This window comes from Cololabis saira, chromosome 16 (assembly GCF_033807715.1).
Source record: "Cololabis saira isolate AMF1-May2022 chromosome 16, fColSai1.1, whole genome shotgun sequence".
Classification (NCBI taxonomy): Eukaryota; Metazoa; Chordata; class Actinopteri; order Beloniformes; family Belonidae; genus Cololabis; species Cololabis saira.
Window position 1 is genome coordinate 43,037,996 of NC_084602.1, and position 25,532 is coordinate 43,063,527.

The window sequence follows — 25,532 nt, forward strand, 5'->3', positions numbered from 1 at the left end:
GAGGGGATGATGGGAAGTTTGTTCTGGTCGTCCCTCATCCCACCGGACAGGCTGGTTGTTCAACAGAAACTAACCTCCACCCGGGATCCATCCATCTCTCTCCCAGCTGGAGGATGAGCTGCTGCTGGGCCGGTGGAGGAGTTCCCAGCTCTGACTGGATCCTGGCCGCCTCCCTGGACCTCCTGCTGGATGAAGCAGCTCCTTCTCCTCCTCCTCCTTCCTCCCTGTCAACTCCATCCCTCCATCCATCCGTCGTGAGGCTCCGCCCCCTCGCTGCGTCCTCTGGGTGCTCTCTGAAACCTCTGATTGATCACTGCCCTCCTCTAAACTCTGCTGGGAACTTTGTTCTCCCTCAAAACTTCAGCTGAAGTGTCGGAAAGTCGTTACCGCCTCGGTGGAAACGACTTTCATCACCGGTGGAGCCGAGACATGAATGTCCTGAGACACGATGAACGTCCTGAGACACGATGAACATCCTGAGACACGATGAACATCCTGAGACACGATGAACATCCTGAGACACGATGAACGTCCTGAGACACGATGAACGTCCTGAGACACGATGAACGTCCTGAGACACGATGAACGTCCTGAGACACGATGAACGTCCTGAGACACGATGAACATCCTGAGACACGATGGACGTCCTGAGACACGAGGCCTCGAGGGGACGAACGTCCTGAGACACAATGAACGTCCTGAGACACGATGAACGTCCTGAGACACGATGAACGTCCTGAGACACGATGAACGTCCTCAGGCCCGGTTCTACGAGGGTGCATAAGCATTGCACCCTCAGTTTATGTGTTTGCATGCTCAGTTGAAAAGACGAAAAGAACTGACGAATGCGCGCGCGTCAGCCTGATTTATAGTTCCGCGTTAAATCGACAGCGTAGGATACACTGCGACGCGCACCGTACGTTCGTGTCCCCGCGTATTCTACGCCGTAAGCTCTGCGTTGGTGCAACGCGGAACCATAAATCAGCCAGAGTCCGTCATTGATCTGCGTCCAGAGGTTTCCTGCACCAGCAAGACGCTGCTCTCTGCTGCTCCGTTAACACAAAGTAACGATGGATATTCAGAAGTGGTTCAAGCACAACCACGCCAGCAAGTTTACAGGACTGTCTCAGAAAATTAGAATATTGTGATAAAGTCCTTTATTTTTCTGTAATGCTATTAAAAAAAATGTTGTACATTCTGGATTCATTACAAATCAACTGAAATATTACAAGCCTTTTATTATTTTAATATTGCTGATTATGGTTTACAGTTTAAGATTAAGATTCCCAGATTATTCAAATTTTTTGAGATAGAATATTTGAGTTTTCTTAAACTGTAAACCATGATCAGCAATATTAAAATAATAAAAGGCTTGTAATATTTCAGTTGATTTGTAATGAATCCAGAATGTATGACATTTTTGCATTACAGAAAATAAAGGACTTTATCACAATATTCAAATTTTCTGAGACAGTCCTGTATATTTATGGTTACATTTATTTTTGTTGCTATGTTTTATTTTCTGTTGCTAGATTGTCTGATGGGTGAGGTAGCCCAGACTAAATGTAGCATTTTCTTTGTTCTGCAGCAAATATTGCTGCAATAAAGCATTTGAAATACACTTTAAATATTCTTGTTTTGCTATTATCATTCCGCTTGAAATTATTTGAAAATGCATAATTTAGTGTTGAATAACGTGCCAGGTAATGTGCACCCCCTCTGATCTGAAATGCACCGTAGTCATCACTTTATAGAACCGGCCCTGAAGGTCCTGAGACACGATTAAATTCAATTCAATTCAACTTTATTTATATAGCGTCAAATACAACAAAAGTAGTCTCTAGACGCTTTCCAGAGACCCAGAACATGAACATAAACCCCCGAGCAGTTATTACATAAACAATGGCAGGTAAAAACTCCCCTAGTGGGAGAAAAACCTTAAGCCAAACAGTGGCAAGAAAAACTCCCCTTTAGGAGGAAGAAACCTGGACCAGGACCTGGATCATAAGGGGGGACCCTCCTGCCGAGGGCCAGACTGGTGGGTCAGGGACGGCAACAGCACAGCAGGCAGGTGGAAGCAGCAACGGGATGACCAGGGGTGGGGACAGCAGGCCAGCACACAGCTCCCGAAGCTCCGGCCCAATCATCAAGCCCCAGGTTGGGGTGCAGGGTCGGGGAAAGGTTGAGAAGGGGCAGGGCCAAGGAGAGGAGTCTTGACGGACACTACCTAGAGATTTACCAACACCAGCTAGAGGTTTACTAAACACTAACTATAGGCTTTACTAAACAGAAAGGTTTTAAGTTTAGTTTTAAAGGTGGAGGTGGTGTCAGCCTCCTTAACCCAGATTGGAAGTTGGTTCCATAGTAATGGTGCCTGATAGCAGAACGCCCGCCCTCCAAATCTACATTTGGATACTCTAGGAACTACGAGTAAACCTGCACTCTGAGAACGGAGAGCTCTGCCAGGAACATAAGGCACTATCAGGTCTTGTAAATAATGCAGAGCTAAGACATTTTGGGCTTTATATGCAAGTAATAAAATTTTAAATTGGATTCTGAATTTTAGGGGTGACCAATGGAGCGACGCTAACACTGGAGAGACGTGGTCTCTCCTGCTGATTCCTGTCAGTACTCACGATGAACGTCCTGAGACACGAGGCCTCGAGGGGACGAACGTCCTGAGGGACGATCATCTGCAGATCTCTAAAAGACGATGTTCTGTCAGTCAACGCCAACAGGGAAAGACGTCAGCGATGGTCTTACTGAAGAACAACTAGAAAAGGTTATAAAACCATTTCCAAACTTCTGGGTTTCAATAGAGGGAATGTGCATGACGTCGAGAGTCTTTGGTTTGGAGTGACAGAGAAGTGGAGTTACTTTTAAGTGTGACGTTAGAATATAAAACAGGTAAAATACAAGAAAATATTGACGGTTACAAACTAATTGTAACCACAGGTGTCACTCATGAAGCTGGTGACGTTTCTGTCTCATAATGTGACGTTCTGAAGCCTAAATGTCAGTTTCTCTCCGTTTACAAGCAAACGTGAAGACGGAGGTTTGAAAAATCTACACTTTGGCCGTTTTTTTGGCCGGTTTTCAGGAATGATGGTTTTTGGAGACTTTGAGCTTCGTTTTCGTGTAAACGAACGGCCAAAACGCATGAAAACACCAGCGTTTTTTATACGTGGAAACGGGGCCTGAGTGGCAGAAAGAATGATTATCAGCGTAAACTTTCAGTTTGAGCAACTGGAAAACATCTAAAATGGGAAAGAGCTGTTGTGCGATCGACTGTACTCATAGATTTAGCAAGAAATCAGAGTTATCGTTTTACAGACTGATGAAAAATAAGCTTAAGAGACAAATGGATCGCTGCAATTCTCAGAAACAACTGGATTCCAGCGAAACGTGGATTTGCAGTTACAGACCAGTTACAGACCAGTTAATCTTCTCTGACTGAGTGAGGGTTTCAGATGGTCTGAGGGCGACACCTGCTGGTGGAACATTAACCTGCTGAAACTGGTTCATCACAAACTGTTTCCACGTTCACCTGAGTCTCCACACTGCAAAAACTCAAAATCTTAACAACAATATTGGTCTTATTTCTAGTTAAAATGTCTCATTTTTAGTCTAAAATCTCATTACACTTAAAACAAGACACATCACTGGAAAAAACAACAATTTTCACCTGTTTCAAGTAGATTTTCACTTAAATAAGTAGAAAAATCTGCCAGTGGAACAAGATTTTTTTGCCTGTAATGAGTAAAGATAAATCTGGCAGATTTTTCTACTTATTTCAAGTGAAGATTTACTCGAAACAGGTGAACATTTGGCAAATAACAAGTTATTTTTCTGGTAATGACTCTTGTTTTAAGTGTAATGAGATTTTCTGAGTGTTGGTAAATCTCTAGGTAGTGTAAACTCTAGTGTGTTAGCGTCAGTAGTCATAGTTGCAGCTATAGAACAAGACTATAATAGTTAGTGTTTAGTAAAGCCTATAGTTAGTGTTTAGTAAACCTCTAGCTGGTGTTGGTAAATCTCACAAGAAGACCTGATAGTGCCTTATGTTCCTGGCAGAGCTCTCCGCTCCCAGAGTGCAGGTTTACTCGTAGTTCCTAGAGTATCTAAATGTAGATTTGGAGGGCGGGCGTTCTGCTATCAGGCACCATTACTATGGAACCAACTTCCAATCTGGGTTAAGGAGGCTGACACCACCTCCACCTTTAAAACTAAACTTAAAACCTTTCTGTTTAGTAAAGCCTATAGTTAGTGTTTAGTAAACCTCTAGCTGGTGTTGGTAAATCTCTAGGTAGTGTAAACTCTAGTCTGTTAGAGTCAGTAGTCATAGTTGCAGCTATAGAACAAGACTATAATAGTTAGTCTCAAATATAGCTTGGTGGTAGATATGCTGCTATAGGCTTATGCTGCAGGGGGGCACCAACATGATCCGCTGGGCGGTGCCTCTCACCCTTCTTCTCCTCTCCTCTTCCCTTCCTCTCTTCTCCATTTCCATTTTTATTTATTATAAATATCTCATAGCTATCATTTTTGTCCATTGTTCCTGTAGTTTCTTGTGCCGGTGTCGGTGCTTTTTTTCCCCACCTGCTTTTTTTTACCGGCTCCCCGTACGTGATGACGTTCTGTCTTGTTGTAATATGTTGTAAATGTAATAAAGCAAATCGATAATTTAAAATGTCTATTAAGATCAAAATATTTAACTGCTTACTGCTATGCAGCAAGCAAAAGATTGTTTCCCCTATACTGTATACAGTAGGCTATTATTGTTCCAGCTCACTGATGAATCTCCAATTGTCTAATGAAAATAGTCCCTAATAAATATTTTAACTAATATATTTTTTAGCCTATGTCAGTAAGATCACTGATAATTCTGATACTTCCTTGTACATGTTTCTTCTCCCTTTTACCTCCACTATGATCTGCTGCTTCTGACTTTACAGAAGTGTATGTCTCTATATGTTCTCATTGTTGAATCTGTAAATGTCTAAGCAAAATAGTCATAATACATTATATAAATATAATTAAAAAAATGTAACGTCAACTACAAAAAAATACCATTGCGGGGAAAAAATGCACACTTCCGGGGAAAATATTGCAGCCCGATACAATCTGGTACCCACACCGGCCCCCCTTTTTTCTCTTTTGTGCATGTTTGCAGGCCGGAGCCTCGGGAGCTGCGTTCTGGCCTGTGTCTCCGGTCCCCCCCCCCTCTGGTCATCCCGCTGCTGCTTCCACCTGCCTGCTGTGCTGCTGACGTCCCTGACTCCCCCAGTCTGGCCCTCGGCAGGAGGGTCCCCCCTTATGATCCTGGTCCTGCTCAAGGTTTCTTCCCTCCTAAAGGGGAGTTTTTCTTGCCACTGTTTGGCTTAAGGTTTTTCTCCCACTAGGGGAGTTTTTACCTGCCATTGTTTATATAATAATTGCTCGGGAGTTTATGTTTATGTTCATGTTCTGGAAACATCCTGGAGACAACTATGTTGTATTAGACGCTATAGAAATAAAATTGAATTGAATTGAATTGAAGTTGGTACGAGTTGAAAAACTGTTGAAATCACAACGGAAAGCAATGGAACCCCGACTGATGCTCCGAAGCCGAGGATGCAGGAACTGAGCAGCTAACACCGCTAATGCTAACATGGAGACCACTAATACTAATATGGACACTGCTAACGCTAACATGACACAGCTAACGCTAAAATGGACACCGCTAACGCTAACGCAGGGGAAGCTCCATCACAGCTAAATAACCACCCAACATTTATTTATTTAGTTATTTATTTCATGAAATTGTTTTAAATACAATACAGTTTTATTGAGACAAAAACAAACTAATGTGAGATATAATGTTGACCAAAATATAACTTTTAATGATTTAACTTTATAACTTTATAACTTCGGTCCAGGATCCAGGTGAGCGTGTGGAGCAGGGGGCGGGGCCACCTCGGGGGCGTGGTCTCATCAGGGGGCGTGGTCTCATCAGGGGGCGTGGTCACCTCAGGGGGTGTGGTCACACCAGGGGGCGTGGTCTCATCAGGGGGCGTGGCTCCGAGGGTGGAGGAGCTCGTCCTGCAGCAGGAACTCCGCCTGAAACAGGAAGTGGTCGTGAACCTCCAGCAGAACCTGGACCTGGACCAGGACCTGGACTAGGACCAGGACCTGGACCTGGACCAGGACTCACCAGGAAGTCCACGGGGTCGGCGGGCCGGGTCCTGCAGACCTCCAGCAGACCCCGGACCAGGACCAGGACCAGGACCAGGACCTGGACCTGGACCAGGACTCACCAGGAAGTGGACCGGGTCGGGGGGCCGGGTCCTGCAGACCTCCAGCAGACCCCGGACCAGCGGGGGGACGACCTGCTCCATCAGGTACTTCCTGGTCTGGGACGACTGGACCTGCAGGAGCTGGTCCTCCTGATGCCGGACCTGGTCCAGAACCCAAGTCTGGTGAGCAGACACGTGGAACCAGGTTTAAATGGGTTTAATGTTCATAAACCAGGTTTAACAGGTTTAACATTCATAAACCAGGTTTAAACACTCATAAACCAGGTTTAACATTCATAAACCAGGTTTAAACCAGGATTAAACCTGGTATAACGTTTCCTTAACCCGGCTCCACACCAGCAGGGTTTATCCAGGTTTTCGGGGGTAAACATCACCTCCACCTACCCAGTCTTCCCAGCGCGCCGCCCGGCTCCTCTCGTCCTCCTCCTCCTGTTCCTGCTCTTCCTCCCTCTCCCTCTCCTCCCTCTCCCTCTCCTCCCTCCTCCTGGTCTCCTCAGCCTTCCTCCTCTCCTCCTCCTCCTCCTCCTCCTCCTCCCTGGGGGGTCTGAGGGTCCTGGGGGGTCCCAGGGCCTCCCAGACCTGCTGCATCAGCTGATCGTTGTCCTGGGAGACGTCTGGAGGGAGAACAAGCAACGTTAGCCTCGATTCACACTGGAATCGTCACGGCTGACATTCATTCTCTATGTGTAGAGAGGTGTAGAGAGGTGTAGAGAGACGTAGAGAGGTGTAGAGAGGTGTAGAGAGACGTAGAGAGGTGTAGTGAGACGTAGAGAGACGTAGAGAGGTGTAGAGAGACGTAGAGAGGTGTAGAGAGGTGTAGAGAGGTGTAGAGAGGTGTAGAGAGATGTAGAGAGACGTAGAGAGGTGTAGAGAGGTGTAGAGAGGTGTAGAGAGACGTAGAGAGGTGTAGAGAGGTGTAGAGAGGTGTAGAGAGACGTAGAGAAGTGTAGAGAGGTGTAGAGAGGTGTAGAGAGACATATAGAGGTGTAGAGAGATGCAGAGAGGTGTAGAGAGACGTAGAGAAGTGTAGAGAGGTGTAGAGAGACGTAGAGAAGTGTAGAGAGGTGTAGAGAGGTGTAGAGAGGTGTAGAGAGACGTAGAGAAGTGTAGAGAGGTGTAGAGAGGTGTAGAGAGGTGTAGAGAGGTGTAGAGAGACGTAGAGAGGTGCAGAGAGGTGTAGAGAGATGTAGAGAGGTGTAGAGAGGTGTAGAGAGACCTAGAGAGGTGTAGAGAGGTGTAGAGAGACGTAGAGAGGTGTAGAGAGATGTAGAGAGACCTAGAGAGATGTAGAGAGGTGTAGAGAGGTGTAGAGAGGTGTAGAGAGACGTAGAGAGGTGTAGAGAGGTGTAGAGAGACCTAGAGAGGTGTAGAGAGGTGTAGAGAGGCGTAGAGAGGTGTAGAGAGGTGTAGAGAGACGTAGAGAGGAGTAGAGAGGTGTAGAGAGGAGTAGAGAGGTGTAGAGAGGAGTAGAGAGGAGTAGAGAGGTGTAGAGAGGTGTAGAGAGGAGTAGAGAGATGTAGAGAGACGTAGAGAAGTGTAGAGAGGTGTAGAGAGACGTAGAGAGGTGTAGAGAGGTGTAGAGAGACATAGAGAGGTGTAGAGAGATGTAGAGAGACGTAGAGAGGTGTAGAGAGGTGTAGAGAGGTGTAGAGAGATGTAGAGAGACGTAGAGAGGTGTAGAGAGGTGTAGAGAGGTGTAGAGAGACGTAGAGAGGTGTAGAGAGACGTAGAGAGACGTAGAGAGGTGTAGAGAGGTGTAGAGAGGTGTAGAGAGATGTAGAGAGACGTAGAGAGGTGTAGAGAGGTGTAGAGAGGTGTAGAGAGACGTAGAGAGGTGTAGAGAGGTGTAGAGAGACGTAGAGAGGTGTAGAGAGGTGTAGAGAGATGTAGAGAGGTGTAGAGAGGTGTAGAGAGACGTAGAGAGGAGTAGAGAGGTGTAGAGAGATGTAGAGAGGAGTAGAGAAGTGTAGAGAGGTGTAGAGAGGTGTAGAGAGGTGTAGAGAGATGTAGAGAGGTGTAGAGAGCTGTAGAGAGGTGTAGAGAGGTGTAGAGATGAGTAGAGAGGTGTAGAGAGGTGTAGAGAGGTGTAGAGAGGTGTAGAGAGGTGTAGAGAGGAGTAGAGAGGTGTAGAGAGGTGTAGAGAGGAGTAGAGAAGTGTAGAGAGGTGTAGAGAGATGTAGAGAGGTGTAGAGAGCTGTAGAGAGGTGTAGAGAGGTGTAGAGATGAGTAGAGAGGTGTAGAGAGAAGTAGAGAGGAGTAGAGAGACGTAGAGAGGAGTAGAGAAGTGTAGAGAGGTGTAGAGAGAGGTAGAGAGGTGTAGAGAGCTGTAGAGAGGTGTAGAGAGGTGTAGAGATGAGTAGAGAGGTGTAGAGAGGTGTAGAGAGGTGTAGAGAGGTGTAGAGAGGAGTAGAGAGGTGTAGAGAGGTGTAGAGAGGTGTAGAGAGGAGTAGAGAGGAGTAGAGAGGTGTAGAGAGGTGTAGAGAGACGTAGAGAGGAGTAGAGAGGTGTAGAGAGGTGTAGAGAGACGTAGAGAAGTGTAGAGAGGTGTAGAGAGGTGTAGAGAGAAGTAGAGAGGAGTAGAGAGACGTAGAGAGGAGTAGAGAAGTGTAGAGAGGTGTAGAGAGAGGTAGAGAGGTGTAGAGAGGTGTAGAGAGACATAGAGAGGAGTAGAGAAGTGTAGAGAGGTGTAGAGAGGTGTAGAGAGGTGTAGAGAGGAGTAGAGAGGAGTAGAGAGGAGTAGAGAAGTGTAGAGAGGTGTAGAGAGGTGTAGAGAGGTGTAGAGAGGAGTAGAGAGGAGTAGAGAGGTGTAGAGAGGTGTAGAGAGGTGTAGAGAGACGTAGAGAAGTGTAGAGAGGTGTAGAGAGGTGTAGAGAGAAGTAGAGAGGAGTAGAGAGACGTAGAGAGGAGTAGAGAAGTGTAGAGAAGTGTAGAGAGATGTAGAGAGGTGTAGAGAGACGTAGAGAGGTGTAGAGAGACGTAGAGAGACGTAGAGAGGTGTAGAGAGGTGCAGAGAGGTGTAGAGAGACGTAGAGAGGTGTAGAGAGGTGTAGAGAGATGTAGAGAGGTGTAGAGAGGTGTAGAGAGACGTAGAGAGGAGTAGAGAGGTGTAGAGAGATGTAGAGAGGAGTAGAGAAGTGTAGAGAGGTGTAGAGAGGTGTAGAGAGGTGTAGAGAGGTGTAGAGAGGAGTAGAGAGGTGTAGAGAGGTGTAGAGAGGAGTAGAGAAGTGTAGAGAGGTGTAGAGAGATGTAGAGAGGTGTAGAGAGCTGTAGAGAGGTGTAGAGAGGTGTAGAGAGGTGTAGAGAGGAGTAGAGAGGTGTAGAGAGGTGTAGAGAGGTGTAGAGAGGAGTAGAGAGGTGTAGAGAGGTGTAGAGAGGAGTAGAGAGGTGTAGAGAGGAGTAGAGCGGTGTAGAGAGGTGTAGAGAGGAGTAGAGAGGTGTAGAGAGGTGTAGAGAGGTGTAGAGAGGTGTAGAGAGGTGTAGAGAGATGTAGAGAGGAGTATAGAGGTGTAGAGAGATGTAGAGAGGCGTAGAGAGACGTAGAGAGGTGTAGAGAGGAGTAGAGAGGTGTAGAGAGATGTAGAGAGATGTAGAGAGGAGTAGAGAGGTGTAGAGAGGTGTAGAGAGGTGTAGAGAGGTGTAGAGAGATGTAGAGAGGTGTAGAGAGGTGTAGAGAGGAGTAGAGAGGTGTAGAGAGGTGTAGAGAGGAGTAGAGAGGTGTAGAGAGGTGTAGAGAGGTGTAGAGAGGTGTAGAGAGGAGTAGAGAGGTGTAGAGAGGAGTAGAGCGGTGTAGAGAGGTGTAGAGAGGAGTAGAGAGGTGTAGAGAGGTGTAGAGAGATGTAGAGAGGTGTAAAGAGGTGTAGAGAGGTGTAGAGAGACGTAGAGAGGTGTAGAGAGGCGTAGAGAGGAGTAGAGAGATGTAGAGAGGTGTAGAGAGGAGTAGAGACGAGTAGAGAGGTGTAGAGAGACGTAGAGAGGTGTAGAGAGGTGTAGAGAGGTGTAGAGAGACGTAGAGAGGTGTAGAGAGGAGTAGAGAGGTGTAGAGAGGTCTAGAGAGGAGTAGAGAGGTGTAGAGAGGTCTAGAGAGGAGTAGAGAGGTGTAGAGAGGTGTAGAGAGATGTAGAGAGGTGTAGAGAGGTGTAGAGAGACGTAGAGAGGTGTAGAGAGGTGTAGAGAGATGTTGAGAGGTGTAGAGAGGTGTAGTGAGACGTAGAGAGACGTAGAGAGGTGTAGAGAGGTGTAGAGAGACGTAGAGAGGTGTAGAGAGGTGTAGAGAGACGTAGAGAGGTGTAGAGAGATGTAGAGAGGTGTAGAGAGGTGTAGAGAGACGTAGAGAGGTGTAGAGAGGTGTAGAGAGACGTAGAGAGGTGTAGAGAGATGTAGAGAGGTGTAGAGAGACGTAGAGAGGTGTAGAGAGATGTAGAGAGACGTAGAGAGGTGTAGAGAGGTGTAGAGAGGTGTAGAGAGGAGTAGAGAGGTGTAGAGAGACGTAGAGAGGTGTAGAGAGATGTAGAGAGGTGTAGAGAGATGTAGAGAGACGTAGAGAGGTGTAGAGAGGTGTAGAGAGGTGTAGAGAGGAGTAGAGAGGTGTAGAGAGAAGTAGAGAGGTGTAGAGAGGTGTAGAGAGACGTAGAGAGACGTAGAGAGACCCCTGGTACCCCCCCCCCCCCAGATTACCCAGGTTCAGGGTCTTTACGTCCTTCTCCAGGAAGAACCCGGCGGCCCCTCCATCGTCCTGGTTCTTGGTTCTGAAGGTTTCCAGTTCCTCCTGGAAACTCTCGGGGTCGTAGTTCAATTCCTCCATCTGCTGCTCCGGCAGGTCCAGGACTCGCTCCAGCAGGAACTCGTCTGGGGCGTCCAGCAGAACCAGCAACCCTGCAGACACACGGACCCATGAGCAACCAGCAGAACCAGCAACCCTGCAGAGACACGGACCCATGAGCAACCAGGAGAACCAGCAACCCTGCAGAGACACGGACCCATGAGCAACCAGGAGAACCAGCAACCCTGCAGAGACATGGACCCATGAGCAACCAGGAGAACCAGCAACCCTGACATGAACCCATGAGCAACCAGGAGAACCAGCAACCCTGCAGAGACACTGACCCATGAGCAACCAGGAGAACCAGCAACCCTGCAGAGACACGGACCCATGAGCAACCAGGAGAACCAGCAACCCTGCAGAGACACGGACCCATGAGCAACCAGGAGAACCAGCAACCCTGCAGAGACATGAACCCATGAGCAACCAGGAGAACCAGCAACCCTGCAGACACACGAGCCCATGAGCAACCAGGAGAACCAGCAACCCTGCAGAAACATGGACCCATGAGCAACCAGCAGAACCAGCAACCCTGCAGAGACACGGACCCATGAGCAACCAGGAGAACCAGCAACCCTGCAGAGACACGGACCCATGAGCAACCAGGAGAACCAGCAACCCTGACATGAACCCATGAGCAACCAGCAGAACCAGCAACCCTGACATGAACCCATGAGCAACCAGGAGAACCAGCAACCCTGCAGAGACACGGACCCATGAGCAACCAGGAGAACCAGCAACCCTGCAGAGACATGAACCCATGAGCAACCAGGAGAACCAGCAACCCTGCAGAGACATGAACCCATGAGCAACCAGGAGAACCAGCAACCCTGACATGAACCCATGAGCAACCAGGAGAACCAGCAACCCTGCAGAGACATGAACCCATGAGCAACCAGGAGAACCAGCAACCCTGCAGAGACATGAACCCATGAGCAACCAGGAGAACCAGCAACCCTGCAGAAACATGGACCCATGAGCAACCAGCAGAACCAGCAACCCTGCAGAGACACGGACCCATGAGCAACCAGGAGAACCAGCAACCCTGCAGAAACATGGACCCATGAGCAACCAGCAGAACCAGCAACCCTGCAGAGACACGGACCCATGAGCAACCAGGAGAACCATCAACCCTGACATGAACCCATGAGCAACCAGGAGAACCAGCAACCCTGCAGAGACACGGACCCATGAGCAACCAGCAGAACCAGCAACCCTGACATGAACCCATGAGCAACCAGGAGAACCAGCAACCCTGCAGAGACACGGACCCATGAGCAACCAGGAGAACCAGCAACCCTGCAGAGACACGGACCCATGAGCAACCAGGAGAACCAGCAACCCTGCAGAGACATGAAACTTTCAGTTGGTTCCTCACCAGTAGCGGAGCGCATCAAACAACATTTATTCTCACTTTTATTTAGCCAAGTCTATAGGCCTATGTGTCAATCGATACTTGGCCCTCCCTCCTCCCTGTTTTTATGGCATTAATCACATGCACTCAACACAAGGGGCGGGAGGGGGTCCCACATCACCCGCGTTCCCTCACCGGCCTGGGCCTCGGACGGGTGGGTCGGGATACCCGGGCCTGGCGGGGCCCGCCGTGCAGCCTGGGGTGCCTTCTGGCGGTGCTGGACCCCCCCGGGGAGGGGGAAACGGTGCGTGATTGTATGTCTGTGTCGGTGAGAATGCGGTATGGAAGGGTCCTGCCATGGAGGATTTGAGCCTCCATTGGCAGGACATCAAAAACTTAATAATTTATCAATATTATATTATACAAAGATGGTTATTATTATTAATATTATTATTATTAGTATTATTATTATTATTATTATTATTATGTATAGTATATTATATTATTATTAGTATAGGTATCGGATAGGTGAATGGATGAATGAATGGGATGCCTGGGTCTGGGGCCCTCCGTTGTCGGGCCTGCGCGGGTGTCGCCTTGTTGGGGGGTTCCCTCTCTCCGGGCCCGTCTCCGGTCCCCCCCCGCTGCCTCTACGGCGGGGCGCCCCTCTGGTCTTGGAGGGCCACTTTCGTGGGGGACGGGTGCGCCTGCCCGCGTCGGCGGCCGGGGCGGCTCTGTCTCTCCGGGCAGGCTGGCCCTCTGCCGGGTGGGGGTCGTTGGCCTGAAGGGTGAGGGCCTCCTGGCCGCGTGTCCGGCCCGGACCGGGTGGCCGGGGATTGCCTGGGTCGCGGTCCGCCGCCGCGGGATCCCTGGCTGCTTCTTCCCGTGCCGTGGGGGCCCCGCCCGCGGGCCCCCTCGGCCGCCGCCGGGCGGGGGGGGGGCCTCGCAGGCGGTGGGTTGCCTCCCTCCTACTTCTCCCCTCTGTGGGGTTTGCCGGTGGCCTGGGTTCCGGGCTCTTCCTGGTCGGCCTCTGGTCTCGCGGGTGGCGGGGTCGCTCCCCCCCTCCCCCACTATAGATACACTTCAGGTGGAGCTTTGTTTGGTTTATTACACACACACACACACACACACACACACACACACACACACACACACACACACACACACACACACACACACACACACACACATACACACATATAGTCATTTAGTCACATGCACATACACACACACACACACACACACACACGCATGATCATATACATACACACACACACACATAGACATACACACTGGCTTGTTCACCTGCATGCTGGCTCTCTAGTTTTTGGGTTTAGGTAGCGGTAGCGATAGCTTAGCTCAGACTGCGATCAGATCTCAAGATTTAGGTCGATTGCTGTTCGTGTTTTGGTTGGCTCCGTGCCGGTTTCGTGCTTTGTTTGTGGTTTTTTGTTGCAGATTTCCAGTGCTTGACGTGTGTCTCCGTGTGTTCCTGCTTCCTGGATTGGCAGTGGATGTCGTCACCCCCCCCCCCACCCCCTCCCCCCCCAAAAAAAAAAAAAAAAAAAAAAAAAAAAAAAAAAAACACTGTGTATAATGTGTATATTTATGTATGTGTACGCATATGTGTGCGTATATATATGTATATATTACATATAGTAATAATGCACATATATACACTTTTGGTTTCTACCGTCATGGTATCAATCAATAATATGTGTGCAGACAAGGTAAAAAAAAAAAAAAAAAAAAAGTCTATAGGCCTATGCTTCTACCTCTCCTGGTCTAAAATTACACAATCTATTTAGATAGATATACTGTAGACACAGCGGTCTATAACATAATTTTTGAGCTCTATAATAGAGAATAGACTCTAGTCTAGTTGACAACAACACAAAGCTCATTCAGTAGGCAGGTGGTCAAGGCTACACAACATTCTGATAAAGACATTATTTAAGAAGGTTACACTGACTCACCAACGGCAGTCGACTCTTCCATAACCCAAAATGATCCAGGTAACGTGGAAAACAGGGTAACATTCAAAACTTTGTACATGCTTAGTCCTCTTTAAAGTTTAGCGCTCGTTTCCTTCACGGTAGCAAACTTGCCGAGTCTGCAAATTGGCTGAAACTGTTAAGGCTGATTTATGGTTCCGCGTTACACCAACGCAGAGCCTACCGCGTAGGATACGCGGCGACGCGCGTGTACGGTGCGCGTCGCCGCGTATCCTACCGCGTAGGCTCTGCGTCGATTTAATGCAGAACCATAAATCAGCCTTTACAGCCAATCAGCGTTGGCTCACAGCCCTGATGCGTTCAGGACAGTTGTAAAGTAAGAATTAGCTACACTGGCCGCACAATGCACATTTTTATCGTAATTATAGCCTACAATTTACGATTATAGATGAACGTATCACACAAAACGGGGCCCTATCATTGGACCCTATGAGCTTGTGGGCCCCGGGGCGACCGCCCCCTCGCCCCCTCGCCCCCTCGCCCCCTCGCCCCCTCGCCCCCTCGCCCCCTCGCCCCCTCTGGCTCCACTACTGTTCCTCACTGTTCCACTTACAGATGGAAACAGGACAGATCTGAGAACCTGCTGGCTTCCACCGGAAACTACCAGCAACTGGTTCTGTTTCAGAACTGAACTTTTTCTGAACTAAAATCTTTCTGAACTACAATTTTTCAAACTTAATATTTTCAAAAGTAACTTTGAAATAAGTGTTGGTTGGTGATCTGGGTGAGAATGTTTTTCTAGAGTTTGATCTTTCACTTTTTTTAAAATAAGAGTAGAAGGGACTTTTATAAGGTGGCCGTTGCCACTCTGGCGGCCCGTCCGCGGGCTATCAGTCCATAATTTACAAAACTAGGTCATTTACAGCTCATATGTTACGTGAGGTTCTCATGCGACGTATCTTTGGAAAGCTAAGATTCTTGTGATTCCACCAATATAAACCATTTCAGGATATAATCATAGCAGCTGGTACAAATCAATACCACAAACAAACACACAAAGATTTGAGCAGATGACGCAACTCACCGATGAAGCCTCATAGAACTCGTTCGGTCAAAAATATTCCCACAAAAATGGTCTGGTTACAGTCAGAAAGGTCCAGTCCATCCAATCCAGTAAAGTATTTAGTCCAAAATACATTATTATACCAGTAAATATCCACAAATACATTATTATACCAGTAAATATCCACAAACAGCCGCTGCTTCATTGGAAAAAAGCTAGATGTTCAACTGTTGTTGGCTGTAACTGCGCTGTGCACGTCTCCACACCAGAGATCTTTACTCAAAATAGAGTCTGCACCCCTTCCTTTTGATTGACAGCTCATCTGACCAATCAGGAGCTTCCCTGTCCTTTTGATTGACAGCTCATCTGACCAATCAGGAGCTTCCCTGTCCTTTTGATTGACAGCTCATCCGGCCATACAGGAGCTTCCCTGTCCCCTTCACCAACTACAATAGCCAATGAGCCTGTATGCAAATGTCCTGCTTTTGCCAATTGGAGCAATCGCGCTGATGACTGGCACATTTATAGCCAATGAAATGCTGAAAACAACAATGTGCCGCTTCAGGGGGTCGGGATAAATCCCACAGCTGGGAAGTCCATGCAATCCATGAAATCACTGCAGCGAATCAAACGTGCGTCCATATTTTGACTCTTTATATGTATTCATATATATTTCAGCAATATTGATAGTGAATCTGGATATAGGATAGAATACTTCTAAGTGTCAGCTTCCATTAGAGGCTAAAATTATGACTGTACGTTGAAAGGTTCAAGAGTTATGTCCATGGTGGGCCGCTCGGTGGTGCAGTGGGTTAAGCAGCGGCTCATATACTGAGGCTACAGTCCTCCTCCTGCAGCGGTCGCGGGTTCGAATCCAGCCCGCGCACCTTTGCTGCGTGTCTCCCCCGTTCTCTCTCTCTACCCCTTTCCAATCTGCATCTCAATAAAGGGCCACTAGAGCCCAAAAAAATCTTAAAAAAAAAAAAAAAAAAAAAAAAAAGAGTTATGTCCATGGTTATCCAAGTGTCTTTTTGGCGAAAGGTTTTGACATAATTTTACATAAACATGTGTAAAATACTCATTTTTTGTGGTATTGTTATCAAATTTGAACTTGCACTAGATAAGGCTTCAGGCTGTGTCTCATTGTGTTTTCCAGCTAATAAGTCACAGATTCATCTGTAGACATCTGGTTACAAAACAAATAAAAACCTTCTATTTCAGTGTGTTCAAACTTAGATTACTGAATTCAAGTAGCAGTTACAGATTCTGACAGTTGGGGGAAAACTCCAGAGTGTTACCTTTCAAAAGAGACCAGAACCATCCATGAACTTGAAACGGTTCAAGAACAGCTTTACATTTACTTTGGTAGAACTTGGACAGGCGTTTTAGGCGACTTTTACAGGAGTGGTAACTATGTTTGATGTCGGTCCTGCAGCGACGGCGGGTTGCAGATACCTGGCATGATGGAACTCTGGGACGATTCCTCCTCGTCTTCTGCAGATAAATGACAGAACAGTGTGAGTATCAGCTGCAGTACCGCCTCACGGCTGCTAGGGGGCAGCAGAGCGGCGTCTCACCGGTGAACAGCTCCGAGCCGTCCTCGTACGTGAGGGGGAATCCATCGAGGACGAAGCCCTGGTCCCTGCACGGCTGGGACTTCAGCTTGGTCTTCAACACCTGCAGATGCTGCTCCAGAACACCTGAGAGGAACCACAGTAGCACAGGCAGCACATGCATGAAGGGGAAAGGTCCGTTTCTCGTGTTCCTTCTTTAAATGTTCCAGACCAGATATAAGAACCACTCAAGGTGACCAAACTTGCTTATAATGTTTGAAAATATCCGTGTCTGTAGATGATATCCTGGTATAAAACCTTCCTGAGTGGCAGCTGATCAGAGTTATCAGCTCAGAAGTTCAGAAAATTACATTTTAGATGCTGCTGCATATCCTGGTTTAGACTCATGTTCAGGAAATCTGTCAATGTTTCACTATATTGTCTTTGGTATCATTTAAAGCATTCATTCAAGCTAAGATGTGAATCTTTCTGACCAACATCGAGGTCACTGCAGCTCTTTAAACTACAAACAACACACACAATTTTCACCTAAATGATATAGTATATTTTATCCCTGTGTCATCTAGGAACAATAGAGACACACAATACAAAAACTGGAATACTCACAGGACCATAAGGATTCAGGAAATGTATCACATCTTAGCTTGAATGAATGCTTTAAAGGTCTCCAATGATTCCAAAGACAATTAGACCCTCCAGGAATCCGCGATTCCGTGATCGCGGATTTCACGGCTGTCCGTGGATTTACAGACCTTCCGTGGATTTCAATGTCTGGTGCAGAAAAATCACTTTTACTGGGGTTAATATTGCATATGTCCGCTCTGAATATGCAAATTATGCGGGGCTCGCTTGATTTCACCGCATCATCGCCGACATTTTCGCATAAAGTTTGGAAAAAGGGGGGAGTGTTGTGAGGGACATGTCGGGACGCCCGGTCGCGACGTGCGGGACCCGCCCGGGGTGGAGAGGAGAGAGGTGGCCGGCCCCCGGGCCGGTCGCGTCTCTCCTCTCCACCCGCGCTCTCCTTTTTTTTTCTCTTACGACCTCAGATCAGACGATCTGAATTTATATAGGGAAGAGCTCAGCGCCGAATCCGCAACTTCCTGCATATTTCGCATATTTTGCAACTTTCCGCATATTCCGCAACTTACAGCATATTCCGCAATTTCACCGCATAAAAGCACATAAAAAACCCGCACATTTAATCTCATAATCAATGATTTTAGCCCGCAAAATCAAGGATTTTAGCCCGCGGAATCAAGGATTTTAGTCCGCGGAATCAAGGATTTTTGCCCGCGTTTTTCTGGAGGGTCTAGACAATATATTGAAACATTGACAGATTTCCTGAACATGAGTCTAAACCAGGATATGCAGCAGCATCTAAAATGTAATTTTCTGAACTTCATGAGCTGATAACTCTGATCCAGCTGCCACTCAGGAAGGTTTTATACCAGGATATCATCTACAGATAGGATCTTTTCAAAAATTATAAGCAAGTTTGGTCACCTTGAGTGGAACTGACCAGTGACATGTTGGGCTCTGGCCCCTGGACTAAAAGGTCCAAACGTCTGATCTGAAAGATTTTCTTCTTGCCATCGTCGACATTTTATTGTTGTTTGGTCGCGTTGCAGCCACCGTCCACAAAACGCCAATCATAAGAAAATGTAGCCCACAGCGCCCCCTCTGGCCAGGAGGGGAATCATTCAGAGACTTTGCTTGATCCATATTGAATTAGGACGGGGAGAATTGCGATGCATCAATTTTTTGATATTTTTACCCCCCCCCTAGTGGATAAAAACATGTTTTGGGTTACAGGAGTCATGTGACTCTCCCAGAGGTCATGTGACTCTCCAGAGGTCATGTGACTCTCCAGAGGTCATGTGACTCTCCAGAGCTCATGTGACTCTCCCAGAGGTCATGTGACTCTCCAGAGGTCATGTGACTCTCCCAGAGGTCATGTGACTCTCCAGAGGTCATGTGACTCTCCAGAGGTCATGTGACTCTCCAGAGGTCATGTGACAGTCCCAGAGGTCATGTGACTCTCCCAGAGGTCATGTGACTCTCCAGAGGTCATGTGACAGTCCCAGAGGTCATGTGACTCTCCCAGAGGTCATGTGACTCTCCAGAGGTCATGTGACTCTCCCAGAGGTCATGTGACTCTCCCAGAGGTCATGTGACTCTCCGGAGGTCATGTGACTCTCCAGAGGTCATGTGACTCTCCCAGAGGTCATGTGACTCTCCAGAGGTCATGTGACTCTCCCAGAGGTCATGTGACTCTCCCAGAGGTCATGTGACTCTCCCAGAGGTCATGTGACTCTCCCAGAGGTCACGTGACTCTCCAGAGGTCATGTGACTCTCCAGAGGTCATGTGACTCTCCAGAGGTCATGTGACTCTCCAGAGGTCATGTGACTCTCCCAGAGGTCATGTGACTCTCCCAGAGGTCATGTGACACTCCCAGAGGTCATGTGACTCTCCAGAGGTCATGTGACACTCCCAGAGGTCATGTGACACTCCCAGAGGTCATGTGACTCTCCCAGAGGTCATGTGACTCTCCAGAGGTCATGTGACTCTCCAGAGGTCATGTGACACTCCCAGAGGTCATGTGACTCTCCAGAGGTCATGTGACTCTCCCAGAGGTCATGTGACTCTCCCAGAGGTCATGTGACTCTCCAGAGGTCATGTGACTCTCCCAGAGGTCATGTGACTCTCCAGAGGTCATGTGACTCTCCCAGAGGTCATGTGACACTCCCAGAGGTCATGTGACTCTCCCAGAGGTCATGTGACTCTCCAGAGGTCATGTGACTCTCCCAGAGGTCATGTGACACTCCCAGAGGTCATGTGACTCTCCAGAGGTCATGTGACTCTCCCAGAGGTCATGTGACTCTCCCAGAGGTCATGTGACACTCCCAGAGGTCATGTGACTCTCCAGAGGTCATGTGACTCTCCGGAGGTCATGTGACTCTCAGACCTGACTGGCCCCCGTCGTCCTTCAGACCCCTGAGCAGCTCCTGCAGTTCTGCTGGGGAGACCCCAGATCCTGGAGTCTGCATCGCCGCTTCCTGCCAACGAGAAGGAGGACTGGTGAGGAGTGACATCATCATGATGGACGTGAGGACGGACGTCATCACGTCCATCGTGAGGACGGACGTCATCACGATGGACGTGAGGACGGACGTCATCACGATCGGCGTGAGGACGGACGTCATCACGTCCATCGTGAGGACGGACGTCATCACGATCGGCGTGAGGACGGACGTCATCACGTCCATCGTGAGGACGGACGTCATCACGATCGGCGTGAGGACGGACGTCATCACGATGGACGTGAGGACGGACGTCATCACGATGGACGTGAGGACAGACGTCCTCACGATGGGCGTGAGGACAGACGTCATCACGATGGACGTGAGGACGAACGTCATCACGATGGACGTGAGGACGAACGTCATCACGATGGACGTGAGGACGGACGTCATCACGATGGACGTGAGGACGGACGTCATCACGATGGACGTGAGGACGGACGTCATTACGATGGACGTGAGGACGGACGTCATCACGATGGACGTGAGGACGGACGTCATCACGATGGACGTGAGGACGGACGTCATCACGATGGACGTGAGGACGGACGTCATCACGATGGACGTGAGGACGAACGTCATCACGATGGACGTGAGGACGGACGTCATCACGATGGACCCGCGTCCTCACCAGCTGGTCCACGGCCTCGGCCACGGCCGTCTCCATGGTGACATGGTGCAGCTGGTAGCGCTCACAGATCTGCAGGGACACGGTGGTCTTTCCCACGGCGGGGGGGCCGAGGACACACACCCTGATGGGCTGCAGGGAGACAGAACCAGAACCAGAACCAGAACCAGAATCAGAACCAGCAGGGAGACACAGTCAGGGACCAGAACTGTATGGAGCTAGAACAGTCTCATAATTCGCAAATGCACAGGACAAAATTCACAAATGCACACACCGATTCGCAAATGCACAGAACAATTCACACGTGCGTAGGACAAATACCCAAGTGTATTTTTGATGCACACACAAATATAACCTGATTTACAAACGTTTTTTTGTCTGTGAGCTGCGCTGGATTTGCGTGTGACCTAAGACTCCCCTGACGTGATTCGATCCACAAGTACGTTTTTTTAACACGGAAGAATCTGCAACCAATCAGATGTCTTCCTTTGTTCCAGCCAATCATAACAGCGCACCCACGTGGGGGACGATTTATTCTAAACCAATCAGATTAAAGGGGCGGATACACCTGCTGTTTAAGCTGCGTTAGCGCCGTTCGCTAGAAAAGTGATTAATATTTGGAGTTGGTGGAATAAAGATACATAAACAGCAACACGGGATGGAGAGGAGATCACTGCTCTGCTTTTCTAGTGATCTCGGTGAAGAAAACAGCGCGATCGGAGATGGTTTGTCAGGCCGTTCAACCAGAGCCGTCGGGCCTGGTGACTCTTAGTCCTGCAGATGCAGAAACTGATGCTGAGAAACAGTCCTGTCCTGTGTCCTGTGCATTTGTGAAACGGTGTGTGCATTTGAAAATTATGAGACTGTTCTAGCTCAATATAGAACTGGACCAGAACCAGAACCAGGGGGGGGAACTAGACCCACCAGCAGGCCGCAGGTTCTCCGGAACTCCTCCACCACCAGATGGATGTTCTCCACCAGACCGGACCGACACCGCCAGCTGAAGGAGAACAGCTGGTTGATGAACACGGCTTCTATCTGCAGGTGGAGCAGCAGGGAGTCCACCTCTGTCACCTGAGAGGATGAACAGATGGAGGAGAGAGATGGATTAACCCCAACCCCAACCCCCAACCCCAACCCCTAACCCCTAACCCCTAACGCATCTGCAGGTGGAGCAGCAGGGAGTCCACCTCTGTCACCTGAGAGGATGAACAGATGGAGGAGAGAGATGGATTAACCCCAACCCCAACCCCCAACCCCAACCCCTAACCCCTAACCCCTAACGCATCTGCAGGTGGAGCAGCAGGGAGTCCACCTCTGTCACCTGAGAGGAACAGATGGAGGAGGGAGATGGATTAACCCCAACCCCCAACCCCAACCCCCAACCCCAACCCCAACCCCTAATCCCCATCCCTAACCCTAACCCCTAACCCCAGTTAGGGGTTAGGGTAAAGTTTGGTGTCATTTGGAGTCCTTCGGAAGATATTAGGGGTTTTGTGCGAGCCTCTTCTCCATATAACGGTAGCGGATGGGGCACAGCGGGACACAGACGATGCAGCGTCTAAATAACACATGATTGCCGCAAAACTCTTCATTTCTTTTATGAATCACTAGATCTGCTTCCAGGACCTGTTGTCTACATCCGGGGCTGTGTGTGTAACAAATAAATCAGTTTGTAAACAAGACCTCTGACCTGCATGACGTCATCTCTGTGCGTGCACTCTGTCCTCCGTTCAGTGAGCTCTTCAGCCGTATACTCTGGCTCAAAACGGTAAGGACGTCCATCATATTCAAAGTCGTCGTCCACAACCGCAGAATTTGACAAATATTCAGACATGTTTCAAATAACTAACAGTAAACTAACAGTAGGAACTCCAGCTGTACACAGAGCTGTGTCTGAGTTTCGTGGCAATAACGTGTTATTTAGACACTACATCGTCTGTGTCCCGCTGTGCCCCGTTCACTACCGTTATATGGAGAAGCGGCTCGCACAAAACTCCTAATATCTTCCGAAGGACTCCAAATGACACCAAACACCTCTGGGTGAGTATACGACCATAAAAAATGCCAGAAATAAGGTCCAGGTTGTAAAAAAATGAACTTTCCCTTTCACCCCCAAACTTAACCCCCAACCTTAACCCCCAACCTTAACCCCTAAACCCAACTTTAACCCTCAAACACAACCCCAACCCCAACCCAGCTCTGAAACTCAGAGGTACCACACCATACCCCACTGACAACGTACTTTAGTGCATACGGATCTCAAACAGGATGTACGATGGAGAGTGCAACACTACCTTCAGCAATCTCTGAAATCGCTAACGAGCGTAGGAGGCAGAAGCGTATTGGTTCCCCTCAGGGGGGCCGTAATCACCCACCCAACCCCTAACCCCAACCTTAACCCCCAACCCCAACCTTAACCCCAACCTTAACCCCAACCTTAACCCCAACCTTAACCCCCAACCCCAACATTAACCCCCAACCCCAACCTTAACCCCCAACCCCAACCTTAACCCCAACCTTAACCCCAACCTTAACCCCAACCTTAACCCCAACCTTAACCCCCAACCCTATCCCCAACCTTAACCCCAACCCCAACCTTAACCCCAACCTTAACCCCAACCTTAACCCCCAACCCCAACATTAACCCCCAACCCCAACCTTAACCCCCAACCCCAACCTTAACCCCAACCTTAACCCCAACCTTAACCCCAACCTTAACCCCAACCTTAACCCCAACCTTAACCCCAACCTTAACCCCAACCTTAACCCCCAACCCTATCCCCAACCTTAACCCCAACCCCAACCTTAACCCCAACCTTAACCCCAACCTTAACCCCCAACCCCAACCCCAACCTTAACCTTAACCCCAACCTTAACCCCAACCTTAACCCCAACCTTAACCCCCAACCCCAACCCCAACCTTAACCTTAACCCCCAACCTTAACCCCAACCTTAACCTTAACCCCAACCTTAACCCCCAACCCCAACCTTAACCCCAACCTTAACCCCCAACCTTAACCCCAACCCCAACCTTAACCCCCAACCCCAACCTTAACCCCAACCTTAACCCCAACCTTAACCCCAACCTTAACCTTAACCCCAACCTTAACCCCCAACCTTAACCCCAACCCCAACCTTAACCCCCAACCCCAACCTTAACCCCAACCTTAACCCCCAACCTTAACCCCAACCCCAACCTTAACCCCCAACCCCAACCTTAACCTTAACCCCAACCTTAACCCCCAACCCCAACCTTAACCCCAACCTTAACCCCAACCCAACCCCCAACCCCAACCTTAACCTTAACCCCAACCTTAACCCCCAACCCCAACCTTAACCCCAACCTTAACCCCAACCTTAACCCCCAACCCCAACCTTAACCTTAACCCCAACCTTAACCCCCAACCTTAACCCCCAACCTTAACCCCAACCCAACCCCCAACCCCAACCTTAACCCCCAACCTTAACCCCAATCTTAACCCCCAACCCCAACCTTAACCACAACCCAACCCCCAACCTTAACCCCCAACCCCAACCTTAACCCCAACCTTAACCCCAACCTTAACCCCAACCTTAACCCCAACCTTAACCCCAACCTTAACCCCCAACCCCAACCTTAACCCCCAACCTTAACCCCAACCTTAACCCCAACCCAACCCCCAACCCCAACCTTAACCACAACCCAACCCCCAACCTTAACCCCCAACCCCAACCTTAACCCCAACCTTAACCCCAACCTTAACCCCAACCTTAACCCCAACCTTAACCCCAACCTTAACCCCCAACCCCAACCTTAACCCCCAACCTTAACCCCAACCCCAACCCCAACCTTAACCCCCAACCCCAACCCCAACCTTAACCCCCAACCTTAACCCCAACCCCAACCCCAACCTTAACCCCCAACCTTAACCCCAACCTTAACCCCCAACCTTAACCCCCAACCCCAACCTTTACCCCCAACCCCAACCTTAACCCCCAACCTTAACCCCCAACCCCAACCTTAACCCCCAACCCCAACCTTAACCCCCAACCTTAACCCCAACCTTAACCCCAACCTTAACCCCAACCTTAACCCCCAACCTTAACCCCCAACCCCAACCTTAACCCCCAACCCCAACCTTAACCCCCAACCCCAACCTTAACCCCCAACCTTAACCCCAACCTTAACCCCAACCTTAACCCCAACCTTAACCCCCAACCCCAACCCCAACCCCAACCCCAACCCCAACCTTAACCCCCAACCCCAACCCCAACCTTAACCCCTAACCCCAACCTTAACCTTAACCCCAAACCCAACCCCCAACCTTAACCCCCAACCTTAACCCCTAAACCCAACTTTAACCCTCAAACACAACCCCAACCCCAACCCAGCTCTGAAACTCAGAGGTACCACACCATACCCCACTGACAAAATACTTTAGTGCATACGGATCTCAAACTGGATGTACGATGGAGAGTGCAACACTACCTTCAGCAATCTCTGAAATCGCTAACGAGCGTAGGAGGCAGAAGCGTATTGGTTCCCCTCAGGGGGGCCGTAATCACCCACCCAACCCCTAACCCCAACCTTAACCCCCAACCACAACCTTAACCCCTAACCCCAACCTTAACCCCAACCTTAACCCCCAACCCCAACCTTAACCCCTAACCCCAACCTTAACCCCAACCTTAACCCCAACCTTAACCCCCAACCCCAACCTTAACCCCTAACCCCAACCTTAACCCCGACCCAACCCCCAACCTTAACCCCGACCCA

The 25,532-nt window shown here is 49.0% G+C and overlaps 1 protein-coding gene across 1 annotated transcript in view; it reads right to left on the reverse strand.

Annotated features, from left to right (window-relative positions):
• Window positions 1–6,033: 6,033 nt before the first annotated feature.
• The window catches only part of ak7b (adenylate kinase 7b), a 49,948-nt gene continuing 30,449 nt past the window's right edge, over window positions 6,034–25,532 (reverse strand). Inside the window, exons 10-18 of the mRNA XM_061743353.1 lie at window positions 21,698–21,847; window positions 20,777–20,905; window positions 20,031–20,121; window positions 17,065–17,187; window positions 16,943–16,981; window positions 10,971–11,168; window positions 6,762–6,910; window positions 6,297–6,455; window positions 6,034–6,099 (exon numbers count right to left, since the gene is read on the reverse strand). Coding sequence (XP_061599337.1) covers window positions 6,046–6,099; window positions 6,297–6,455; window positions 6,762–6,910; window positions 10,971–11,168; window positions 16,943–16,981; window positions 17,065–17,187; window positions 20,031–20,121; window positions 20,777–20,905; window positions 21,698–21,847 — 1,092 coding nt within the window. The 3' untranslated portion in view covers window positions 6,034–6,045. The remainder of the gene's footprint in view (window positions 6,100–6,296; window positions 6,456–6,761; window positions 6,911–10,970; window positions 11,169–16,942; window positions 16,982–17,064; window positions 17,188–20,030; window positions 20,122–20,776; window positions 20,906–21,697; window positions 21,848–25,532) is intronic.